General features: G+C 42.1%; 1 protein-coding gene across 3 annotated transcripts in view; it reads left to right on the top strand.

The window, feature by feature from the left end:
- The window catches only part of CHD6 (chromodomain helicase DNA binding protein 6), a 227,244-nt gene that overhangs the window by 135,324 nt on the left and 65,999 nt on the right, over positions 1–25,921 (top strand). For all 3 annotated transcript variants that reach the window (XM_060079536.1, XM_060079538.1, XM_060079537.1), the window contains 7 exons: positions 1,514–1,635; positions 2,726–2,969; positions 4,158–4,334; positions 5,001–5,144; positions 8,402–8,657; positions 9,447–9,657; positions 19,816–20,011. In XM_060079536.1, coding sequence (XP_059935519.1) covers positions 1,514–1,635; positions 2,726–2,969; positions 4,158–4,334; positions 5,001–5,144; positions 8,402–8,657; positions 9,447–9,657; positions 19,816–20,011 — 1,350 coding nt within the window. The remainder of the gene's footprint in view (positions 1–1,513; positions 1,636–2,725; positions 2,970–4,157; positions 4,335–5,000; positions 5,145–8,401; positions 8,658–9,446; positions 9,658–19,815; positions 20,012–25,921) is intronic.

Below are 25,921 nucleotides of genomic sequence, written 5' to 3' on the forward strand. Positions count from 1 at the left end.
TGCCATTAAAATGAGTTACATGGACTTCGGGGATCCAGGCTGAATGATTCCTATAGGTTGAGAAGAATGTTAATTTCTTTAAGGGAACAGAGGGAGAGAGTTTCTATAGGAATATCTTTGCTTAAGAGCTTTCTCTTTAAAATTAATTTTTTGACATAATAACTTATTTTCCCCTTTATTTCTAAAAACACCTGTGCCTATGTGCTGATAGTAATATTCAACAGAGTTCTATTTCAAGGGGCTTAGCCTAACTACAGCTATAGTAATTTTGTAGGTAAGTTGTGGTATGTAAGTTTCTGAGAGACCACACTTTCAGTGGTCTGAACAGATTGGACAGATTACACTTATCTCCAAATATCAGTGATATGAAATGATTGGGGATATTTTATTAAATATCACAAGTGAAAGGCTTTGTTTTAGTTAATAGCATATTTCAGGAGTAAGCTTTATTGTAATACTCCACAGTAGAACTACCAAAGACTACAATTGCTGTTAGAAAAGCTACAATCTCAAAATTCTCATTTATATAACTATAGGCATAGCTAAAAATTTTTATTGTTAAGACCTTGAAGTGTCAGCTTAGGGGCTCAATTTGTCTAGAAGCAAAATAATCAAGTCTATGTCCAAATAATAAAAATAAACAAAAATCTTAGGTGGGAAGACTTAATACCTAAAAATAAAAATTTTCCCCAGATTAACCAAAATTCCAATAGAATTTTAAGGGAACTTGAAATTGATTCTACAGTTATACAGAATACTAAATAAGACAGAATAGCCAAGACATTTTTGAAAAATAATTCCCCATCAGATATAAAGCTGTAGTAATTCAAAAGTGTGGTTTTATTGAAATAAGAGACAGTGCAGTAGGACAGAATGAAGACTCTGGATAAAGCTCCCTGGATATATTAGAACTTATATGATAAAAATGGCATTTCTTATCAATAAAGATCAATTACATTTAGAAATTGGTGTTTCATATGGGAAAATAAAGTAATAAGATTGCTATTATGTTCATGGTGAGTTTAAAGAATTTACAGTTTTGACTATATAGGCTTTTGGCTTTACTCTAGAAACTAATCAACAAAATATTTGACCCACTGTACTTTCCTGAGCTGATACCACAAGGACAAATAGCAAAAAATAAAATTCTGTCTATAGAAAACTAAAAAACCTGACTAATACTGGCTTGTAGGGAAATTAAAATGTAAGTGGGAGTGATTTCTAAGAGTCTCAGTAAAGCAATATAATACTTATCAAGATTTTAGGTGGGTCTGTTTCTCTTCTTCATTAATTGCTTGCAAATTTTATAGAGGTGTTCTTAGTTTAATCTGCTGAAATCTAGAAAATACAGGACTGGCTCATTAGTCAGAAGATAGTAGCTGCAGTTTGCAGCCAGCTGTAGGACAGCGTTTGAGATTTACCACCTTCCCCATCGTTGCCCTGTGTCCCTCTGCACATTTTGCTCCTGAAGCATCATTCTCTGTGTCTTGTGCTCTCTGCTCCCCTTCCCTAGGAGCGACCCGCCTCAGACTCCTGGCAGAAACTTGAGAAGTCTCGAGAGTATAAGAACAGTAACCAGCTCCGGGAGTACCAGCTGGAGGGGATGAACTGGCTTCTTTTTAACTGGTATAACAGGTGCGGAACCAGAACTGGTCCTATCTTCAGAGATGATGTTTCTACCAGATGTTTGTGCCTGGAAGGAGATTGTGGGCTTAGCCCGCGTAGAGTAGCAATAGCAGAGTGGCAAGGGAGTGCATCGGAGCCACTGGTTTAGTGGTGATCTTTGCACATCGGGCATACCAGGACTTTATTTTTTATGTCAGATTTGGTTTGGTTTGGTTTCTCCAGCCAAGAGGAATGATCTTTAGACATCACTGACTTTGTCCTTTTTTTTTCTTTGCCAGTCTAACCAAAAGGTTGGGCTCAACCTAGATGAAACAAAACCCAAAAGATCCTTTAAAACTGTATTTTGTCTCCCAGTCTTTAGCAAAAGTTGGCTCTAAAGGGGAATGGATCTGGATTCTAGCCCCGACCTTGCTAAAGACAGTATGTAGTGGAACAACACACCAAGCTGGGACTCTGGAGACCTGTATTCTAGCCTTGTCTCTGCCACCTGTTCACAGTGTGAGTCAGGGCACGGCTCACTCAGACACTCCAGGTCTGGGGTTGCCCACCTGTACAGTCAGGAGCAAGACCGGACAGGGGCCACACTCTTCCGGGGTCACAGCTGTGTGCAGTCCGTGATTCTGGGTCACCACAAGAGACCAGCGTTTTTAGCTCTTGATACGGAACTTAGTATGTGGGTTAAAAGTTTGTCCTTTGATAACGCAGGTAATAGACGATGAGAATCACGCAACTTATGTTTCTGTTTTTGCCTTGGCTTCCATGAAGTTTGTCAGGTAGAGAAACTGGCTTAGATTTGAGGCATTTCTTTTTTTTCCTTGTTTCAGTATTATTTTAATTTTTGGGATTTTTAAGTTTATATTTAAATGGACCTATTTCATGTATTTTCTCACAAGTTGCAGTAGTTCCTTTTTGGAAGTAGGCAGGGTGTGAACAATGATAATAGAAACTTGCTTCCGTTGTATCTCTGGAAAATGCTGATACAACCTTCACTGCTGACCTTACAGGTCAAGGTATGCTTCTGAAGTATCTTTTTATTTATAACCAACCTCTGCCTCTTTCCTATATTGAGGATGAAGTATCTGTGTTTCTTACTCTGCAGAAAAAACTGCATTTTGGCTGATGAGATGGGCCTAGGGAAAACCATCCAGTCCATCACATTCCTTTCAGAAATATTCCTCAGGGGGATCCACGGCCCTTTCCTCATCATCGCCCCGCTCTCCACCATCACTAACTGGGAGCGGGAGTTCCGGACGTGGACAGAGATGAACGCCATCGTGTACCACGGCAGCCAGATCAGCAGGCAGATGATCCAGCAGTATGAGATGGTGTACCGAGATGCACAGGTGAGCCCTCCACCGGTCACAAAGACCTGGGGACAGCTTTCTGACGTCATGGTTCAAAACAGCCTTTCTGTCCCTTGTCTTCCAGAGTTTAATGCCCTGCATTGGGTTACTGTTGGCTTACTCTGTAGAGTCACATGTTTACTGCGGTAGACCTCTTACTCCTTCCTGGTAATTTAATTTGTGATAAACATAGAATTGGAGGGCATGCTTTGCACTCTGACATATACCAGAGGCTCTTTAGGACACGGAAAGCTTGGCTTCTTGGTTGGCTTACGAAGTTGCTTTTACATGCAGAAGGTTTTATCTGAGCTGTTACGTGCTCAGTGAAGAAAGCGAGCGGGGGAATTCGTGTACAAAGGAAGGATTCTCAGCCAGGGAGTCTGGAGAGAGAGAGAGAAGGTTAACAGATTTGACATGGAGGGATAAAGAGAAAACAAATGGTTAAAGGCACAACAGAATTTTTTAAGACATTTTTGTTAAGTATAATCACTTTGCTGAGTATCCTTGTATGTTTGTCCGGAGCACTGGTTTTTATAAATGAGGTGAAAATTAAATGAACTCAGAGGAAAGGCAGTGCTCACCCCAGAGGTTTCACAGACAGCAGGAGGAGACACTGAGAAGAAATTTTAGACGTGCTGTAACGTGATGAAGCTCTGCTTTTTAAAGCGATGGCAGCACTAAGACAGGCTGGAAGACAAACGTGTGTACTACCTGGTAGCACTTGTCCTGGGTGAATCAGGATCATGATGTCGAATCTGTTCTAGAACCCAAGTCACAAGGTGAAAGTAATTTTACCTGAAAAGTAGCAAAGAGGGTTTCCTTGGGCATTCAAACTATGCATAGACCAGCTTCTGGCTGGGAATGTGTGCATCAGCACCCATCTGCTTTCCTTATCATGACAAGTAAATAAATAAAACGCTTCCTTTCTCGGCCTTCCATATGGCTCCTGTCTCACTTTTGTGAGGGTACGTGCTCTCTTGCTTTTGTTTCACTGATGTAATGGGGTCTCTCTCTTCTCTCAATAGCTGGTTCGTTCTCGTATTCTCTCTCTTCTCCGCTGAGGAGGAAGTGCTGATTGGCTCTCACCTAGGTCCTAGCATTTATAGTGCTGCGTCCTCTAACCCAGCCGGTAACCCCGTAGCCAGATTCTCTGGCGTAAAGCTTTGTCTTTGGTTCTGTCACCCTCAGGGAAACCCGCTGTCAGGAGTCTTCAAGTTCCATGTCGTCATTACAACGTTTGAGATGATCCTGGCAGACTGCCCAGAGCTGAAGAAGATTCACTGGAGCTGTGTGATCATTGATGAAGCCCACAGATTGAAGAATAGGAACTGCAAACTTCTGGAGGGCCTGAAGCTCATGGCCCTGGTGAGAGTTGGCAAGCTCTTTGCATAAACACAGGCCCCTTCTGTTCGCAGTAGAGGAAGCATTCTTTAGCCATCTGCATGCAGCTTACTTGTGCACAGTCTGCTCACCCTAGGTTTTCCTTTTGCCCACTATGGCTCTGATGGTGCAGGAAGCAAATTTTTTTTGTTATGAACTGGGTCAACAATTTGGCCTTTGCCACTGATTCCCAGAGGGACCCAGGGAAATCTTTAAATACTATGAAATTTGTGACCTGGACATGTAAGATATTTTGGCTTGTTTCCAGGTCCCTGAATGATGTGGTACCAAAGCTGATGGCCTTCAACATTACTCCTTGGCACAGTGCCCAGTCTGTGGGCAGGTGCTCCATAATATCAAATGAATGAATGGATGAATGAATGGGTACTTTAACTAACGTGAAATGCTCCTGGGCTCAGGGATGTGAAAGGAAGGTTGATCTGTTTATTGATGTTGTCACACTTAATCTGTAGAGTCACATGTTTTATAACCAACCTCTGCCTCTTTCCTATGTTGATGATGAAGTATCATCATCTGGCAAAACAGAATTGCCACCAATAAAGCCCAGAATGCCCTGGCATCATTTTCCCACCAAAACCTGCTGTTTTGGTGGTTCAGACCCTGTTCATCCCGTGCTGTGAATCCATGCAGGAACACAAAGTGCTGCTCACAGGGACGCCCTTGCAGAACTCGGTGGAGGAGCTCTTCAGTCTGCTCAACTTCCTGGAGCCGTCACAGTTTCCTTCAGAGACTGCTTTCTTGGAGGAGTTTGGAGATCTGAAAACAGAGGAGCAGGTAAATAGGAGCCTGAAGGATTTGAGGAGACAGTGTGGTAATGACCTTCACCATCAAGGGAAAAACAAGTCACCAGGGGGACAGGAGTTAGCAAGTTCTCACATCCCTTGTAAAATGAGCATTGCCTCCTTTATTTAATTTGTTCATGTTGAAGAGGATAAACTGATTATTAGCAGTTCTTATTACTCCAAAGAATAAATGAATCAACATCCAAAATGCCTTATACCCGGCCTCTTGCCTTCACTGATCTCATATGTAAGTTCAGTGATTTTGTTCATAGCTCTGGCCTCAGGGGCTTGCTTCCCTCCTCCTCTGCCTTCTTCATCCTTCATCCCTCCTCCATCACCTGCAACATGTTTCCAGGCTCATTTTCTTGAGTGCAACAAAATACACAGGTAGTGAGGAAAAGAAGGCAGGTGTGTATACTAGAGTAGTGGGCAAGTTCAGTTTTGTCCAAATCAACTAAATGTCCTGTTTTCAAAGATCTGGTCCTGAGTCTAGCTTATTAGACTCAAAGCTGTTTCAAAACAAACCAATCTATCTACTATGGGTAGAAATCTCAACTGGACATTGCAGAAATAAGGCAGACAAGTTTAAATGCTGTAAGAGGAACAGTTAATAGAGCTGAGGACTTTTAAAGGCGAGAAAGGTCACATCTGTTTGGAAATTAGGAACGACTTCATGGAGAAAGTATAATTTGAGAATAGACTTTTAAGGGTGGGTAAGTTTTCAGTAGGCAGAGAGAGAGAGATGATGACTGCTTTGCATAGGAAAAAAATAATCATAATCAGCCATGGAATTTATTCAGTAGTTGGGAATCATCTGGTTGAGCTGGAAACAGGATGGATGAATTGAGGAGTATGAAGCCGGAGGAGTTTAGCGATATATTGTGAGAAGATCTTGAAAGACAGGTTGAAGGGTTTGGTAAGCATTAGAGAAGCAGTGCAGGGCTTTGATTGCAGAAATGACATAATTAGTTCTGCTAAATTAATCTAGCAATGGTGTGAGAGTGGGTTGGGGCCGAGAATTTGGGAACTGAGAAGGTTTGGGAATTTCACTAACAGAGGAATCAAGAGTACACTCCGTGGTCCCAGTCTGTTTGTTTCTACTTCTGTGGCGAGTCAGACTTTGAGAGCAGTGAATAATCAAACTTAATTCCACTTCTCGACATTCGTAGTATCTGTTGATCTTTCAAAAGCCAGCTCCAGGGCTTCCCTGGTGGCGCAGTGGTTGAGAATCTGCCTGCTAATGGAGGGGACACGGGTTCGAGCCCTGGTCTGGGAGGATCCCACATGGTGCGGAGCAACTGGGCCCGTGAGCCACAACTACTGAGCCTGCGTGTCTGGAGCCTGTGCTCCGCAACAAGAGAGGCCGCCATAGTGAGAGGCCTGCGCACCGCGATGAAGAGTGGGCCCTGCTTGCCGCAACTAGAGAAAGCCCTCGCACGGAAACGAAGACCCAACACAGCAAAAATAAATAAATAAATTAAAATTCCTACCCCAACATCTTAAAAAAAAAAAAAAAAAAGCCAGCTCCAACCCTCTCTCCATTTTTGGACCATTAGAAATGCATCCTTTTCTCTCATTGCACTTATTTTGTGGTATGCATTTTTTCTTCTTCCTAGACAATAACCTCCTTGAGGACAAGGCCCACATCTTCTGCAAAGTTGTGTTTGTTGTATTGACCAGCACAGTGTCTGGCATGTAGTATACTCTAAATGATTCAAGGTATGAACCAAGTGAAGGGCAAAAGCTGAATCCAGCATGTGGCAGATTGGCATTTGTCCCTGTCTTTAACGATTACCTAGCTGTGTCTCTCCTCTTTGGGTTCTTACATGGTAATTCCTTATCCATTTGGGGGATTACATCCCTAAGTACCATGATTGCTAAAACAAAGCATTCATTAAATGGATTAGATTTGACATTGGGGTTAGTTAGGAGCAAACCACAAAAACGGCACCAACAGTCTATATATCTGGTTATAAAGTAAAACATATTCATCATTGTTTCAAACCTGCTCCAGGAAGTACCTCTTCTGAATCACTTTATATTTCATCAGGAAGCATTGGTACAGCCCACAGTTTATTTCTGCAGAATCTACCCCTTCTGAAATTTATATGACTTGAAACTTGATCTTTTGCACTTGCCTTTTCTCTTATTTTCCCACCAGGATTCATCTTACTGGTATCATGTTTTAGCTCAGGGTGAACTCAGGTGCCTTGACTTTGAATCCCTTCTCTGCCCTCTTCTTGGGAGAGTGAGCAAGTCCCCGTGCCAGTGCGGTCAAGTGCGTAGAGATCTGCTGTCCAGGCCTGGACCGTTAGGAGAAGAACAGACAAATCATAGCAAAACATACGATCAGGCTCAAAGTGCCCCTTGAGATGACAGCTTACATGATGGAGTGGGAGGGTCACCTTACCGCATTAATGCTCTACATATTTCTACCCCCAAACTTGTTTGCTGCTATCGTTATTTAGATGTAGGAGGAATCCTTTTCCAGATTGCCTCTGCTTCTTCTTCTTTTTTTAATTTGATGTAAATGACAACAACATTATATTAGTTTCGGATGTATGGCATGATGATTCAGTATATGTAGTATATATTATAAAGTGGTCACCACAATAAATCTAGTTAACATCCATCACCATACATGCGTAAATTTTTTTTCTAGTGATGAGAGGTCTTAGGATCTACTCTCTTAGCAACTTTCAAATATACAATACAGTATTACTAACTAGAGTCACCTTGCTGTACGTTACATCCCCAGGACTTATTTATTTTATAACTGGAAGTTTGTACCTTTTGCCCACCTTCATCCATGTTGCCCACCCCCAGATTCCCTCTGTCTCTTACTTTGTTCTTTCAGCATCTTCCCTTTGTAAGGTATCACTTGTACATTCTAACGTGGCTTAAAATATTCCTCAGGTAATTGCTGCACAAGTGTGCGTGTGAGAGAGAGAGGTTTGTTTTCTCCATCCAGAAGAGGTCCTGTCTTTGTATCTTTCTCCCTTTGTATCTTGTAAGGTTGCCACATAGGTTCTCAGTAATTACTTGTGAATTAAAACCAGATCGCTTTTTTCCTTTCAGTCCTATTATAAGCTCATCATGTTCAGGGATCAGGCATGATCTTTCATTTAACCTGCTGCCACAGTACTATGATTAGATGCCCAAGAGATTGTAGTGAATGTTGGAATACCCCAGTAACGGTTATTGAATCGGGATCGGGGCAGGTGAACAGGTCTCGTTTTCCCTGGACAGGTGAAGAAACTGCAGTCTATCCTCAAACCAATGATGCTTCGGCGGCTGAAAGATGACGTGGAAAAGAACCTTGCTCCCAAACAAGAGACGATCATCGAAGTAGAGCTGACCAATATCCAGAAAAAATACTACCGTGCCATCCTGGAGAAGAACTTCTCCTTCCTGACCAAGGGGGCCAATCAGCACAACATGCCCAATCTCATCAACACCATGATGGAGCTGAGGAAGTGCTGTAACCACCCCTACCTGATCAACGGTGAGTGGGGGACATGGGGCAGGCATCTTGATAGCCAACAGTCCTATGTTATCAAGTTCCCATGGAATGCCAGGGTGTGTATTCTGACCTTTTTACAGAGTATTAAACGGGGGTTCAAAGAGGTTGATGGATCTGCCTAAGCAGTCTGGCCAGTGAGTATACAGAGCCCTGTTTTGAGCCTACCTCTACCAATTCTCTGCCCATCAGAAGATGGATATCAGTTGTCAGCCTGGTGTCCTTTGTGTACCTGCGGTCTAGTCCGCACTTTCCACTTTGGTGCAGGGAGATGTGTTACTTCATTGAAAAAATGATCATGGTGCCATGAGATTAAAACTCTCTGCAGATAAATTAACAGTTAACTGTACTGAGTAGAGAACGTGTTGGAAGTTTTTTTTTTTATTATTTTACAATAAAACTTTTTATAAAATTTTAAATCAAAATATGGCTTGGATTTACTGATCCCAGGCTTTTAAGGTATGAGAGGTATGTCTTTTTGTCAGCTTTCTCTGAAGGTTTCTTCACTTGCCTGAGTCAGCTTGGTATTTCAGATCCTTCCTCTCCTTGGTCAGACTTCCCAGGAAATCAGAGCACGTGTGTTCTCTGCAGGACAGCCCTGCCGCCTGGAGAGCCCTCTGCTGAGGGCATGGGATGGACACACAGCATTGCCTCACTGGATTGTTGGCTTGGGACCTAAGAATTCATTTCATTTTTTCTAGGCTCTGTCAAGCAGAGGGTAGCTATTACTCTTATAGTTTGTTCAGAGAATAGTTTTGTTCCTTTCTTTTTCAGGGGCAGAGGAGAAAATTCTGGAGGACTTCCGGAAAACCCACAGCCCTGATGCCCCCGACTTTCAGCTGCAGGCCATGATTCAAGCAGCAGGGAAGCTGGTGCTGATTGATAAACTGCTCCCTAAGCTGATTGCTGGCGGCCACAAAGTACTCATCTTCTCCCAGATGGTGCGCTGTCTCGACATCCTGGAAGATTATCTCATCCAGAGAAGGTGAGCCTTGTGTCAAAGCTGTGCATCAAGCACTGCCAGCAGTTCCTTTTCTTTGATGCCTTTTTGATTCATTCAAAAATTCTGTTTTAACAAGAAAAAAGCATTAAAAAATAGAGATAAGAAATCTTCTCATAAAGATTGGCTAAAATTCAGAGTAGAATCTTATGACCAGTTTTAACTGTCTAGAGTGAATTTCCTAGCCTATGATGTGGAGCCCTTGCTTTGCTTAAAAAATAAATTTTACATGTTTATTTATATTCTCTTTAGTTGGAAGAAACAATTCAGATAGCATTACAGAAGGTTAAGAAAATAATATTGTTTTTTTTCCCCCTTAATAATGATGAGAAAAATAACACCCTAGAAAGCATCACTATATCAAGTTGCTGAAAGAGCACAAGCTGACAACTGCCAGAAAAAGAACTTGGGGATGTTTTATGTCTTAGCAAACGCTCTAAAGTTTTATGATACACTCACTACGGCATCCCAACTTATTTTTTTGTTCGTTCTCCTGTAATTCCTTGAACCTAAGTTCCATTACTCATGCAGGTGAAAAGCCTGGGCTGTTATGTGGGTTGGTTGTTTGGAGTCTATATGGGCACTACATTTGTTACACTATACACTGTACCTTCCGTTTCCAGTCTTTGGGATACATCAATCGTCCAAATGGCAAATGGATTTTTAAAATTTACTCTTAATCATAAAGACTTCTCCAGATCTTAGAAACTATTAGCCAAGGCATTGCTAGGTTTAAAGGACATCCTTATTTTTATACAGTCATCATAGCAAATCTCTGTTGTGTTAAATGTTCTGCTCCTTAAAGAGTCTGTTTGTCCTTATAACATGTAATGTATAGAAAAAGTATTAAAGGAAATGACCAATTTAACTATGGGTTATGCTGACATTTAATATTACATAAATAATTCTCCAGAATCGGATTAGGCAATAAAAGAATTTCTCAGAGCCCTGTCGTGGAGATCTTTAGGTTAGGAATTCTTGAGAGTTAGATTGTTTTTTTCTTTGAAGAATATATTGAAACTAGAAAGCAATTTTTGTATTTTATAAATTCACTATATATGAATTACCAGAACACTTGCTTCTTACGTAAATATATTATCTCACTCTTCAAAATGTATGCAACTACTAGTTTGCAGTTTTTATTAAAGATCCCCAAAAATGAGTAACAGGGAGTTACTTTTGCTAAGTTCAAATGTCTTTATTTAGCTCCCTTGTATGCTATTTTTCCTTATCATTTATTGCTTATTTTTGTTTTCAAATTGTCTAAATATTACAGTTTTTCTTGAAAATAGGAACACGTTATAATACCACCACCTGCTCAAAGTTTCCATTCACATTTGGGCATTTATCTTTTTAGCCTTTTTTTCTTTGTGCATACATATATTTAGTTTTGTTGTTGATTTGTGTGAATTGGGATCATATTTTACATTCTGCTTTGTAACTCACCTTTTTATTTAATATATTATGAACTTTTTTCTTTAATTATTCTTCTACAACATAGTTTTGATGATCTGCATGATACTCTGTCTTATAGGTTGTTTCCAATTTTTCAGCATTTTAAGGAACTCTGTGAATATCGCTTTGCATTCATTGTGAACGTTTCCAGTTATTTCCTTAGAATAAATTATGATGTATATTTTAAAAAGCATTTGATACATATTTCCAAAACACCTTCTAGAAAGACATTTTTACTGTGTCTTTTAATGGCGTATGAGAATGACTTTTTTTTCATACTCTGATCAATACTGTTTTTGCATTTTAGTCTTTGCTGATTCAGTAAGCCAAAATTATGGTCTCTTGTTTTAATTTGTATTTCTGATTATTAATGACAGTTTCATATTTATTAGCTGTTTATATTTCTCTTTTTGTGCATTGCTTTATTCATGTTCTTTCTCCATTTTTTTGTTACTCTTTGCCTTTTTGTTTATTAATTTATAAGAATGGCTTGTTTACTTAAGAATATGGTGCAGATACTTCCCCAGTGTTGTTCTTGACTTTTTCTTTATGGCTATGGGTTTTTGTTTGTTTATTTTATTCTTAGAAGTTTTAAATTTTATAATAGTCAAATCTCTCAGTCTTAAAACAGCTTTAAATAAACTTAAGTGCTTATTTATGCTTAAATTAATATGCTTAAAAAGGCTTCCCCCACCTCTCAACTATGCAGTATTCTGAAGTATTTTCTTTTCACTCTCTTATGGTTTCTTTACCCCAGCTCTGCACCCAGCAGGGTCTTCTGACTTCAGTATCATCATTACTTTTCTCTTTTTGATTTAGTTTTTAAATTTTCTTCAAAGTTATACATGCACATAATTTAAAGAGGCAAATTATTCTATTAGACCTATGAAAAATAGCATTTCCTGATACCACCACATACCCCCAGTTTCCCCCCACCTGAAGCATTTACTTTAAACTCCTTATGCTATTTCTTTCGGTATTTATAGCTATATCTCTAAGTAATGTTAGTAGTTGTAATTTTTTTTTTCAGTTTTAAGTATTATCTGTTCTCACTATGGAAGATGAATATTTCCCTTCTTTCACTGCCCCTCATAATTACCACATGTGCAACTCCTTTCCTCTCATCTTCCCAACCTGCCATGCAATACTTTGGGTTAAATTAATATTCAGTGTTTATTATGACTTAGGTAAATGCTGAGTTATAGCTCAGCCATGTAGTATGCTGTTTACTATTTCTTTCTTGCACAATTTTTATTTTTCCCTGAAACTAAAAATTGTTTTTTATTCGGTGCATAGTTTTAAATATACTTTTTATAATTCAGCTCCAAAATTTACTCTGGTTGTCTAAATCTCCTCTTGTTACATTCAAGCACATCAGTTTCGTGTCTGAGCCGTCTCTCCCAGGACCTTCTTTCTTTTCCTCTCTGGGCAGTTACCCTTCCTGCCTAGTGCACAGTTGCCATCTGTGATCTCTCTTCCTTTATCACGCTGACAAGTTTCTTTCCTTCCCTCTTGAGTCAAATCTTGTTGGTGGATCCCATGTACCTCTTTGGGGAGCTTCTGAGAAAGGGTGAATGATAAGTGAATTTGAGACTTTGTCAAATGTTTTCAGTTTACTCTCATTCTTGAGCAGTAGTTTGGTTGAGTTTGAGGTACTAGGTCAGAAATCACTTTCCCACAGAATTTTGAAGATGTTAGTACACTGTCTTCTAGCTTCCAGGATTGTTGAGAAGTTCACAGCCCTTCCAATTCCTGGCCTGTGTATGTGACATGTTTTTTCTGTTTAGAAGCTTTGATATACCCTCTTTGTCCCAGTCCTGTGAAATCTGACAGTGAACTGGGTTTTGTATGGTGTCTGTTGAACTGGGTGCTTTGTAGGTCTTTCCCATTTGAAATTATGTTCCTTCAGTTCTGGGGGATTTTCTTGTATTTTATCTTTCATTATTTCTTTCTGTTTTGTTTTCTCTTTGTGAAACTCCTATTATTCATGTCAGATCTTCTGGTCTGATCACCTAATTTTCTCTTTTCTCTACTTTCCATCTCATTATATTTTGCTGTACCTCTGGTAGAATACCTTTATTCTGTCTTCCAACTTTAATCCCTAGATTTTCACTGTGTAATTATATTTTTCATTTCCTAGTTTTCTTCTGTAATTTTTCAGTCTTTATAGCACTCAGCCAGTTATCACACAGGTGCAGTGTTTTGTCATTCTGAGATTAATGATGATAGATTTTTTTACAGTCTTCCTACAGTGTCTGTTTTCTCAAGTCAAATTTTTCTTTTTGTTGATGTCTCTGTCTTCCATAGTAGAATTCTGGGTTGGCTTTTTTTTCCCCCTCCTTTCAGCACTTTGAAGTTACTCTATTGTGTTCTCACCCCCATGATTTCTGATGAGAAGTTTTGTAGTCATTTAAGTGGCTGTTCCCCTGTATATAATGTATTGTTTTACTCTGACTACCAAGATTTTCTTTTAATTTTCGATTTGCAGCAGTTTGACTGATGTGTGGAATTCATCCTGTGCAGAGTTCACTGACCTTCTTAAATTTATAATGTAGATCTTTCATCAAGTTTGGGAAGCTTTAGGTCAATATTTCTTTGATTTCTCTTTTTTCCTTTTGCCCTATTTTCTTGTTGCTCTGTGAGACTCCAATTACCTGTATGTTTGACCTTTAGATATTGTCTCACAGGTCCATAGGCTCTGTTCTTTTTTTTTTTCAATCCTTTTTCTCTCTCTTGTTTTGTCTGTCTTCAAGTTCACTGACTTTTTGTCTGTCATTTCCATCATGCTTATTAAGCCCATCCATTGCTTTCTCTATTTTAGAGATTCTATTTTAGTTCTAAGATTTCTATTTGTTTCTTAGTGTGATGTTTTGTTTCTCTGCTGCGATTTCCTATCTTTTCATTCATTATGTACATTTCTTATTTCGCTGAACATAATTATAAGAGCTGCTTTTAAAGTTCTTGTCTGTTAATTAAAACATCTTAGGCTTGATATCTGTTGTCTTTTCCTTTAAGAATGGGTCACGTTTCCCCTGGACATTGTGAATATTGTGTTGTGGAGATTCAGGATTCTGTTATATTGCTATGATGATGTTGATGGTTTTTATTTGGAGGCCGTTAAATAGGTGAGTCTCAAAATGCAAATGCTGTCAGCATCTCTCGTAGGTAGCAGCTCCAATCTCAGCTCAGACTACTTTGAGTCTGCCCCAAGCATGTGTGGGTCAGAGGTCAACCAGAGACTTAGAAAGAGTTTATACCCGGTGTGTGGGGTTCACCATCTCTGTCTCTTTACTTTCTGGCAATCCCCTCTCACCCTCTGGCAGTCCTGGTTGCTCCAGACGCCTTCTCTTGCTGCCTCTGGTCAGAAAGATAGTGGCTTCTCATCAAGATTTATAGCTGCCCTGCACCTTTGCCATAACTCCGGCTTCCTGTCTGGCCAAAACCACAATTTCCTGTTTCTCTCCAAAATCTGCCTGCTTTCCTTAACCCTCTGGTGCCCTTAGATAGGTTTTTCTGTTCATTTGTTTTGTTTTTGTATTTTGCCCAGATTTTGTGGTTGTTGTTTACTGGAGGATTGGTGTGTTAAGACCTTGCCCCTCCACACCAGAAGCAGAGCCTCAAAGGTCAGAGGCTTTCCTCAGATGTCTGGTTTTGGCTGCCAGATGGTAGGCACTATCCAGAGATTAGAAGCTCTGGGCATGTGGGCCAGCTTGTTGGCTACCTTATTCTCCATATGTGAACACTGTCCGTCTAGCTGGGCCATTTCATCAGGGAACCTCCAGTGTCAGTGCTTTGGGATGTTTTTCTTCCTCTCTCCTGCCCAGAGGGTGGGAACTTGATTGGACTGGGAGCTGACTGTGGGGAAGGGGTGGAGAGAGGTAGGGAGGTCTCAATATCTCTGCCTCTCTTCCCTTTTTTAGTATGTTACCTCTGCCTTTAACTGTGTGGTATCTCCTAGAGGAGGTAGAGAGAGGTACAGATCTTTTTTATCCTCTCAGCACTGGGGTGGATGATGGATAGGCTAACAGATACTTCAACAGATATTCAACTAGTTAGTTAGTTAGTTAGTTGTTTTTAGACTCTCTGTGTCTTCACTTTTAGGGATACCTGGTGCCACCAATGCCTGATCCCTTTGGATATTCTGCCATATTGAATTAGGTTATTTCTCACCTGGGATTCTGCTTTCTTCAAATCAAATATCACTTGGTTTACTTTCCAGGTCCCAGAATTTTCTCCTGTTCTGTTTGTAGGTTTATTGGGGGGAAGGCATTATTATGCATTTTTTTAAAAATCCCTTTACCTATCATTTTTCTAGACATTTGAGGAGATAAAAGAACTAAATGTGCATGATAACTCATAAGCTTTAATTGGACTTCTTTGATTTATTTTATTTTTTATATTTCAGTCTCAGTCCTTCTACAGTTTTGGTAGAGGGCATATAATGGGGGTCTAATTTAATTTATTTCCAAATATTTCTGATTATTTGTTTATTAAATAGTCCATCTTTTCCCCCATTCATGTAAGACAGTATGCATAAAATATACTGAGATATTATGTTTGCTGGGTGTGTATGTAACCTTTCTATTCTTTTGATCAATATTTCTGTTCCTTCGCTCATATATTATTACAGATGAACTTCAGAATTCTTCAGAATTTTTCTTTTTTTTATAAATTTATTTATTTATTTTTGGCTGCATTGGCTCTTCGTTGCTGTGTGCGGGCTTTCTGTAATTGCGGCAAGCGGGGGCTACTCTTCATTGTGGTGTGCGGGCTTCTCATTGCGGTGGCTTCTCTTGTTGCAGAGCACAGGCTCTAGGCACGCGGGCTTCAGTAGTTGTGGTGCATGGGCTTCAGTAGCTGTGGCTCACGGGCTGTAGGGCGCAGGCTCAGTAGTTGTGGCGCACGGGCTTAGTTGCTCCGTGGCATGTGGGATCTTCCCAGACCAGGGCTCGAACCCATGTCCCCTGCCTTGACAGGCAGATTCTTAACCACTGCGCCACCAGGGAAGTCCCCAGAATTATTATTTTTTAATATATCCCTGACTACTCCAGTCCTCACTACAGAAAAAAAAAATTATATATTTACATATCTGTATTTATCTATGTGTACCTATATCCATTTGTTGGGATTTTGATTGGCTTTTACACACGTAGTAGGGTAGAATTGACATCTTTGCAAAATTGAAGAACATGATATTCACTGCACTTACTCAGGTCTTCTGTATACACTGTTGATTTGGTAAATATTTATAAGGTACCAACCTTGTGCTGGGACCTCTATAGGTGTTAGGGACATGATGACCAAACCGACATGACCCCTATTGCCAACTCCTGCTTATTTCTTATTAAGGTTAATTGTAAGTATTTTATATGTTTGTGGCAATCATGAACGGCAGGTTTTTTGGGGTTTTTTTTTCACTCTTTATGTTCTCCAGCTGGTTATTGCTGGCAGATGAGGTTGTTCATTTCCCTTCAGGCCTTCTGAGGTAAACATTTCCTGTTGTGCCAAAAATGTGTCATTTCCACCCCACCCCACCCCACCCCACCCCGAGTACCCAGAGGTTTTCCAGAGTGCCACCTGCTTCTTGTTGATATTTGACAGTGACTCAGAATTACAGTTTGATCGACCACATCAACTCCTAGGGATTTTGTTCAGAATGCAGTTGACACAGAGGGTTAATTGCTGCACTGATGTTTGGTGCGGAAAATTTAATGATGTCTGATTTCCTCATTCAGATTTACTAGCCCTCAAGATTTTCTTTGTTCTTGAGCCTGGTTGTCATGCCAGCTGTCAGTTCGGTTTTGTTCCCATTTAATTTCGTGCCGTGCTTATGCAAGGGTGAGGGCATGGCCAAAGGATCTGGCTCAGGAGTGAGGGGAGTGAGGAACAATTTAATTGAACTCTCAAATCACTGGATTTTTATTTTAGTTTTGTGTTCTTCGAGAGCAGTCCCTCAAAACTGAGTGATAGAAACGAGAATTAATGTTCCAGTCATTCTGCCCAATTTCTAAAACTGGGTTCTAGCATAGACGGCCAAACACTATCCAGCTTTATGGGAATTTTTCTCCCTAGGTGATTGCCGAGCTGTATCATCTCTATTTATTGGTTCTCCTCCTCCTTAGTACGCTGATTCCCCGCCTCACTCAGATCCACGGGCATCTGGCTCCTCTGATGGTTTAGGGGTGTCTTGTCAAAGAACATTGAGTCCTGTGTGCCTGCAGCACTAATTGTTCACGTGTGTGATGGTTGGGTGGTGGCAGCTATCATTTAATTGAATCTCAACCCTGTCTTCTGACTCCAAATCCTGTGCCTCTTCCACTGCATCACATACGTGGCCAAACGTACGAGTAACTCGGTGCAGTTCCTAGGTGCATTGATTCATCACAGTCATTTTGGATATCTATAGTTTCTCTTCTTACCTTCTTATAGAGTTACAGGTTTTCTAAGTTTACCAGAGGCTCTTACTTACCTTTATTTTTCTCTTTTAAGTTTTTGGGGAAATCTTTCTACTGCATAATGTAGGGTACAATATGAAGGCCATACAGCAAACTGGTTAAGAGTGTGGACTTTTGAGTCAAATATATCTCACTTACCAGCTAGGTGACTAAGCAAGTTATTTTGCTTGTGAGGCTGGTGGTGGTGGTGGTCGTTTTTGTTCTTGATGTTTTCTCAAGTGTAAAATGGGGAACTACCTCACAGGATTATTGCCAGAAGTAAATGTGATGATGCATATAAAGCATGTATCACATATCGCAGTGCCTGGCACAGAGCTTGACACTTAGGAGCTCACTGCTAATATTGTTGCTGTGGCTGGTATTAATAATGATGATAATTTTATCTAACTGCTTCATAGTTGTATAGGATTCAACATATGACCCTTAGCTTTTAGCTTAGGACAAAACCTTCTTGGTCTGCCTTCCTGACAATCCTGTAACCACCACTGCTTTTATTTGCTACTGTAATCTCATGTATTATTCTTAAGTTTATTGCATTAAAAAAGAAGAAGAGGGCCTCCCTGGTGGCGCAAGTGGTTGAGAGTCCGCCTGCCGATGCAGGGGATACGGGTTCGTGCCCCGGTCTGGGAGGATCCCATATGCCGCGGAGCGGCTGGGCCCGTGAGCCATGGCCGCTGAGCCTGCGCGTCCGGAGCCTGCGCGTCCGGAGCCTGTGCTCCGCAGCGGGGGAGGCCACAACAGTGAGAGGCCCGCATACCGCAAAAAAAAAAAAAAAAAAAAAAAAGAAGAAGAAGAAAGGAAAAATCTGCACCTGTGATTCCAGATATGGGTGCACTCTAGCTTCGTAAAAAGAAGACAGTCTTTTTGGACGTGGGTCTTTGCTTTGTACATGTCCCTTCTGAGCCTGAATTGGTCTGCTTTCTCTACCTGTATTTCCTTGGGTGATTTCTCACGTGGATTTTCCTTTTACTCAAGGAAGTCAGGATTATGTTGCCCAATTTAGTTATCTAAAGCCACTCCCCTCCAGAGTTATCTACCCCTAGAGGATCTATCCTTAGTCTCTTACCAATTGTTTATCTGAATTTTTAGAGATCTGATTTCCCAGATTCTGGGCTGCTGAGAAGGTTTTTGTCAGGATTCCTGGTCTTGACTATCATGGGGTCTAGGATGTCATCCTTTTCTCACATGGTTCCTATTACATATACTTTACCAACCAGTTCTTGCTTGTTGGTCAAAATTGGGCCCAGGGTAGCATCCCCATATTAATTTGTTCATTGTCAAGGGGTAAATAAGAAATAAATAAGACTAAGCAGCTATCCAGATTGGTACTATGTTTTAATTCTGTGCTAATTATATGATCTCCATCATAAACAAACCTTCTGTGTTTTCTAATTGGATGGACAGATGCTAATAGGCTCCCGTAGCAGTTTAATTTCCTACTCTTTTTCCTTTTACCTTCACCTCACCATTCTTTCCACCCTTAATTCTTAACTTTCTACACAGGTATATGCCTTCTTAATGATATTCAGCTTTGCTTCCTCACTTTATTTTCCTCTAAAAATTCTCCTGGCTTCTTTCCAACCTGACACAGCTCAGAAACCTTTCCTGTGATTTCTTCCTACTTGCTTGGCAATATGCTGCCCAGAAGATCTTGGTTTCAGCTATAAACCTGGAGGTTTTGCTTTCTACCTCTGAAGCTTTGAGGAACTGTTAGGATAGAAATGACCAACCCAGACATAAAAAGACTGCCTGTCCATCCAGTCTTCTTCCCATTTTCAATCCATCCAAAAGCAGTTGGAGCCTGATTCGAACTCTGATTCCGTGTTATGAGTTCTACTGAAAGTAGATGGTTGCGGCTTTTATTTGCTTTTCCTGGTCTTATGATTAGAATCAGTGCAAGAAAATTGGGAAACACTTGAGAGTAAGTTTGCCTGGGCAGTGGGGATTGATATTTTATGTTTACAGGTCCTCTAGTCCTCCGTAGTTTGGCTGGTTTTTTTGTTTTGATTTGGTTTTCGTTTGTTTTGAGAGAGGGGGACATATTACAGTGCAGTTTTAGGTGTCTGCCCTGCTGCATATGTAGAGGGGGGATTCCTTTTAGACCGCTGACATTAGGTCCATATTTAGAAGTGACGGGTTTAAGGCCATTAGTCAACAGCTTCCTGCGTTGTTTCTTGTTCTCCACTGAAGTCATGATTAACACCTGGGCTTTCGTTCGTTTGGGTCCCCTCAGATACACCTATGAGCGAATTGATGGGCGAGTACGGGGAAACCTGCGCCAGGCAGCCATCGACCGGTTCTGTAAGCCAGACTCAGACCGCTTTGTCTTTCTTCTGTGCACCCGAGCGGGAGGCCTGGGGATCAATCTCACAGCTGCCGATACCTGCATCATATTTGATTCAGACTGGAACCCACAAAATGACTTGCAGGTAACCATTAGGATGATTGCTGTTTGCCTTAGCTGTCCCTGAATCCAAGAACATCATGACACGGCCTGGCTTAGCTATAGAGAGTGTCTGCCATGCTCCATGCTATTGCTATGGCTTCGGCCAGATGGCAGGCTTAGGGCCTCGGTCAGGGTACAACTGAATAAAAAGTAAATGTCGAGCCTTCCCGCTAATCCAAGTGGTTCTTTCCTTTTACTACAAATCAAATGGTATTTCACAGTGGTAGCCTCCAAATGTAGATTGGAACTACTATTTATTATCAGACATAAAGAAAGATACGAAGCTTGACTAATTCTCTAATTCTTGACATACGGATTGATTCTGGCATTTTCACTCCCTTTGTTTGTTAGGTGGTCATATGTCGTATACAGTACATGAGATGACCCAGAGGGCTAGAAAAGTTCCCTGGTGTGGCAGGGGTGACTGAGGCTTCCCCAGTAGTTCATTTGCTCTCCAATGAATGCAGCATAGTAGGGTTGATGTGGGCCCGGTTAAGTGTATTTGCAGATTAAATTTGCTCGTTTTAACCAAACTGAATAATGGTGGCTTGAAAAGATTATGGCAAAGATTGGAGCTAATACATTTTAAAAGCACGTGTAAACAAGCAAATGACAGAGCTAACACTTCCGGTTTAGAATTCCTCATCAACCCCGTGTGAAAGTAAAAACAATGACATTCTAGCCAGATTGCACAATTAGTCAGTGCAAAAGATTCTAACTTGTCAAGAAGGCTATCTTAGATGACAGTTTTACATCCATTATCATTAACAACAAACTTCATCCTGAGTGTGTATTGGATCTCGGGACATCTGCTGATACTCAGAGTGTGAGTGTGTGGCTCAGAGAGCGGTGGGGATCTCAAAACCTTTTTCGTGATACAGGTGATTGATAAGAGAAGTTTGAAGGCCGCTGTTGCACAAAACTGAGGAGGTGCCCTAGGGGATACTGCCGGGAAGGGATACAGAGGAAAGGAGCTAAGGTGATGGGTATCCAGGCTTCTTCCCTACCTACCATGTCACACAGAGTCATTCTGCTTTGTCTTTTTCATTTAACGAGTTGCAAAATAACATTTTGTTTGAAGAAAACAATCTACTAGTTGAAAAACCAGTGCTCTAAATTATTATATTGGTGACAACTGGGTAAAAGGCAGGAAAAAAATCATTGTAAAACAAATTCTGTGGCACTATGTTCAACATCCAACTTGAAAAATCAGTGGCTGTGGCCAGCTCGCCATCAGGCCTTTCTGCTCCTGGTGACGGGATATTTCGGTCAAAGATGAGTTGCTAGATATGACGAATAACCAATTTTTTTTTCAAATAACCAATTTTTAAAGGAGTTAACATAGTCAATGCCAAAGTAATAATAATCAGTAGAAGCTATTTGATCGGGTCACCAGCAAGAACCTAATTAGGATAGTGATGTAGATCAGGGGATGGGAAACTATTGCCAGGCTAGCCGCCTGTTTTTAAAATAGTTTCATTGGAATATAACCACACCCATTTGTATACCTATTATCTCTGGGTGCTTTCATGTTACAGTGGCAGGGTTGAGTATTGCAACAGAGACCTCATAGCCCACAACATCTAAAATATTTACTATTATAGAAGATGTTTGCCAACACTGAGACAGATGGTTCCTTAAGTAGTAAGTTCTTGACAGCTGTAAAGTTCTGTGCTCCTTTGCAGTGCTTACCTGACTGTGAGGCTTGGAACCTGGGCCAGTGACGGTATGAGAAACGGGTGGCCATTTGGAGGCCATGTTAGCTGGGCACGCCTGAAGGACTTTCAGGAGAAAAACTGAAAGCATAGGGCTGGCATTTAGAGACAGGTCACTGTCAGAGGCAAAGATTTTGGAATCATCGTGCTTCACCTAGTGAAGTCTAGACATTGAAGGTGAAATGCCAAGAAATGGAAAAAGCAAGAACGAGAATGTCCAGGCCTGAAGGAGAAGGTAAAGTCCTCTGAGGTGATTGATTTGTCTGTGTACCAGCCAGATGGGGTGGGTGGCGCTGTCCAGAATTAGGGTCTGGGGAGAAGGGAGCAACTCTGGAATGGCCGTTTTTAATGGCCCCTGCTGGGGGAGTAGCAGGAGATGAATAAAGGAATAGCAGTGAAGTCCAAACTGAAATCGGATAGTGTGAGAGTTCTGTATGCCAAGTCAGTTTCTGAACTTCTTCTAACGCTCAACCTCAGCGGAAAAACAAAGACCATGAACATTCGGGTGACTTAGCTGGGAGTGGAGAACACTTGTAGAAGAACGTAGCAGAAGGTAAATGAGTGATGGTGTCGATGAACAGCCCCAGGTCCACGTTAGAGTTAGAATTCCTCAACTTGTGGTCTTCCAGACTGGCTGCTTTTTTGGTTATTTTTATTTACAGCTTGGTAACCAAGAGGAAACCCTCCTTTATTTTTGAGATGTCTGACCAGACTAGGTAGGAATGAAAGAATTGGCAAGAATAGAGTAATTTTAGGGCAGGGAATTGGGTCTGTGGTTACTGGGATTGGTGGGCTGTTCCGAGTTGTCCCCAGAGACGGAGCTAGGTTCTCAGCTTGCTTGGCATGGGGAAGAGAGCACGAGAGCTGGAGACTACCCCCCGAATGGTGCTCACTCAGCACACTCTCCCTGGCATTTGCCCTTCACCCACGTGCTGTGAATGTGATGTAGAAGACAGAGTCTGGAGAGCAGGGTGCTGAGACCATCATGTGGTTCACAGGACTGCAGCTAAATCAGCTGTGAAAATCAGCGAAATGCATTCCTATCCCTAACGGAGCAGAAAACTCAACCAGGCGGCTCCCTGGTACTGTCCTTGCTAGGAAGTTAGGTCATGTTAACTTGCACACAGTCGTTCACACATATGCACATATTCTGATACTTTTTTGTAAATGAGTGAAAGCTTTCAGTCATCTTTAGTTCTTCATGGTTATTGAAGAACCACAATTCCTACTCTGATACAAGATGATCGTATTTCCTTTGGAAATGGGCTTGGCATAGAACATTTATCTGTGAGTGGATTGAAGCACATGCTACCTGATATAAACATCAGGGCCACGAAAAGAGAGTCCCATTATGAGCATGGTCTTACCCTCTACCCTAGTGGAATTTTAGCATAGCTCCAGAGGTCAAGTTCAGATGGTAGAACATGTAAGTGTTCACTCTGGTCTCAAACAGCCTGGACAGATGTGGTGCAGTCCGTACTTATCCGGAGTCGGGACAACGTGGGGAAGCAGTGACAGTGCCAGGACACTGCTCCTCGACCCCTAGGCAGACCCCCTCCGAGCCTTGACAGGGAAGCCAACTTGCTTAGGGGGAGGTTGGGCTCAGCCCAGTCCCTGAGGCAGGCCTGCAGACAAGCCAGCTTCCATGGCTGTGGAACAGAGCTGCACTGTCTGAAAACTCAGCTGGAAGTCAGAGAGAACAGTTAGTTACCTTTTCTGGTGCTTTTTCGTTATTATTAAAAGTTCATTCATTCAACCTTCTGATCTTTTTGCTGGGGTTTTCTGTGCTTTGAGGATAGAATTAGAGGCTTAGGACTTGCTAGAGAAATATATATGTTTTTAAAACCTAGGTCTTCATAAATCAGATGACATTGGATGTCATCCTGTTTCCTTTGGTCTCGTTAGAGTCTGAGGAGTCCAGTAAATTGTATTTCTCTCCCTTTTGCCTCCAAAAGAACCAGTTAAGAAATAGAGGGCTTCTCTGGTGGCACAGTGGTTGAGAGTCCACCTGCCGATGCAGGGGGCATGAGTTCGTGCCCCGGTCCAGGAAGATCCCACATGCCGCGGAGCGGCTAGGCCCTTGAGCCATGGCCGCTGAGCCTGCGCGTCCGGAGCCTGTGCTCCGCAACGGGAGAGGCCACAACAGTGAGAGGCCTGCATACCGCAAAAAAAAAAAAAAAAAAGAAAAAAAAAAAGAAATAGACCCAGGAGTGCAAAGGATCAAAGCATCAGCTTTAATAAATTGTGATGGTGGATTAGATGGTATAGCTTGACCTGTAGCCAGACTTAGACTTCCGAGGACTCCTGCACTTGCGCACCCTCATCCCACAGTTAACCTTGCCCACTGAGAACTGCTGGCAGCCGCCTGCAGAGCAAAGGCTGTCCTGGTAAGCCTGCAGTGACAGAGGGGGGACTCTGCCCTCCGCAGGGGATGGGGGGATGGTGAGTCTATAGGAGCTCGGACCGGATCTCCCGTTTCACTGATGAGATCAGTCACTCCTTTGGAGTAGAGAGGAAGGAGGCGAAAGAGACTGTTGTGTTCCTACCTGGGAGCCGACATTCCCTCCCGGAAATACGAGGACAGAGAACTAGGGCTCCTGCTCTAGTATCTGCTCCATCAGCCCTTCCCAAATCCTTCTGCTCCCCTTTCCAGACAAGTGAAGGCACAGGGTCCTTAGGTTCCAGGACAGTAGGTTCCAGTCAATCAATTTTTAGGTCCCTTTATTAGGGAGGTCTTATCTAGAGGATCAAGTAAATGCCACGTCCTCTCTCAAACCTTGAACATGTCTGTGTTAGCATCAGTGTGTGTGAAAAATCAAACTGTGCCTTCACCCAGGAGGGACAGCTGTGATTCAGTCCTGGTACGTCAGCTGCAGCAGGTTCTGTGTAGGTTTTCTATAGCACCTGTAACCCCTGAGTTCAAAAAATGGCAAAGGGTGCTTACCGTAGCCTGAGAAGGGAAAAGAGCAGTGAAAAACTGGTTTCTTTGCTTCTTCTCTTTACCTCTTCACACTGCTGCCAGCTCTGAGGGCTGAGCGGGCCTGTGGGAAAAGCAAGGTACCATATGCCACCCTTGCAGAGGCCACAAGGTGACAGTGGTAGCTCTGCCCAGGTTCCGTCCTTCCTGTGGATAAGGTTGTCCCCGAAGGGAGAATTCAGGAAGCCTGGGCGCAGGTGTCCTAGCCGAGAGCACAACCACAGGGTCATGCAGCTCCTGCCTGTGCTGAGGATTCTGGAAGGGAGGAGGGCATCCAGCCTGAGGAGCCAGGGGCCTGACACTCCGCTCCAAGAAAGGAGAGGTGCTGGTTCCCTTTGCCACTTCCTCTGCCGCCATCATATTGCTGGCACCACCTCTTGCTTGGTAGAATGTATGCCTGCACTTGGACGACTAAACTCTGTTGAGTTTACTTTTCTTTGCTAGGAGAAAGTAAGACTTTGTGAGTGCTCCATTACATGCTCCAGGCGTTCAGTGAATGTTTGTTATGTTTGTTGAACACTGGAATGTTCCGGGCACCGTTTAAAGTGTTGGAGACACAGCAGTGACTGAGACCCATGGTGTGTGCTCTCATGGAGCTTTCATTTTAGTGGAGCAGGCAGGCAAAAAACAAGGGAAAATAAGTAAGAGAGTCCCAGATAGCGATACTTATTTCGAAGAAACGAAACAGGTTGAGAATAATGGGGATTGGACGCCCTGCTGTAGAGGGTGGTGTAGGATGGCTTCTTCAAAAAGGTGACATCTGAGCAGAGACCTAAATGACGGGGGCGGGGATCTTAAGTTATAAAATCAGTAGGAAGAATGTTCCAGACAGAGGGAACAAGAAGTGTGACGACTTAGAGTGGGGTGAGCGTCGGTGGTGCACCTGAGGCAGGTGGGACAGGTGCTTACAGTGCAGCGTCAGTCCCAAATCAAGTGAGTCAGGCTTCTTTTAAGTGCCCTCCTGCCTCTCTCTTCAGTGTCCTCTCTTTCTCACTCCCTGCTCCTTTCTTCTGCGGCCCAAAAGCTCCATCTTCCCATGCTGTTAACTTGCCTCTCCTTCCTTCCTATTCTCAGCCAGGTCTTGACTGACTTATGACACATTTATTGAGCCCTACACACCAGGCCAGGCCCTGGGGAAAGAAAAGTGCTCAGGGCTTTTGAACCACGCAGTGGAAATAACAGTGCAATGGGCAGGTATCGG

Source organism: Mesoplodon densirostris, chromosome 16, assembly GCF_025265405.1.
Source record: "Mesoplodon densirostris isolate mMesDen1 chromosome 16, mMesDen1 primary haplotype, whole genome shotgun sequence".
In the NCBI taxonomy this organism is placed as follows: Eukaryota; Metazoa; Chordata; class Mammalia; order Artiodactyla; family Ziphiidae; genus Mesoplodon; species Mesoplodon densirostris.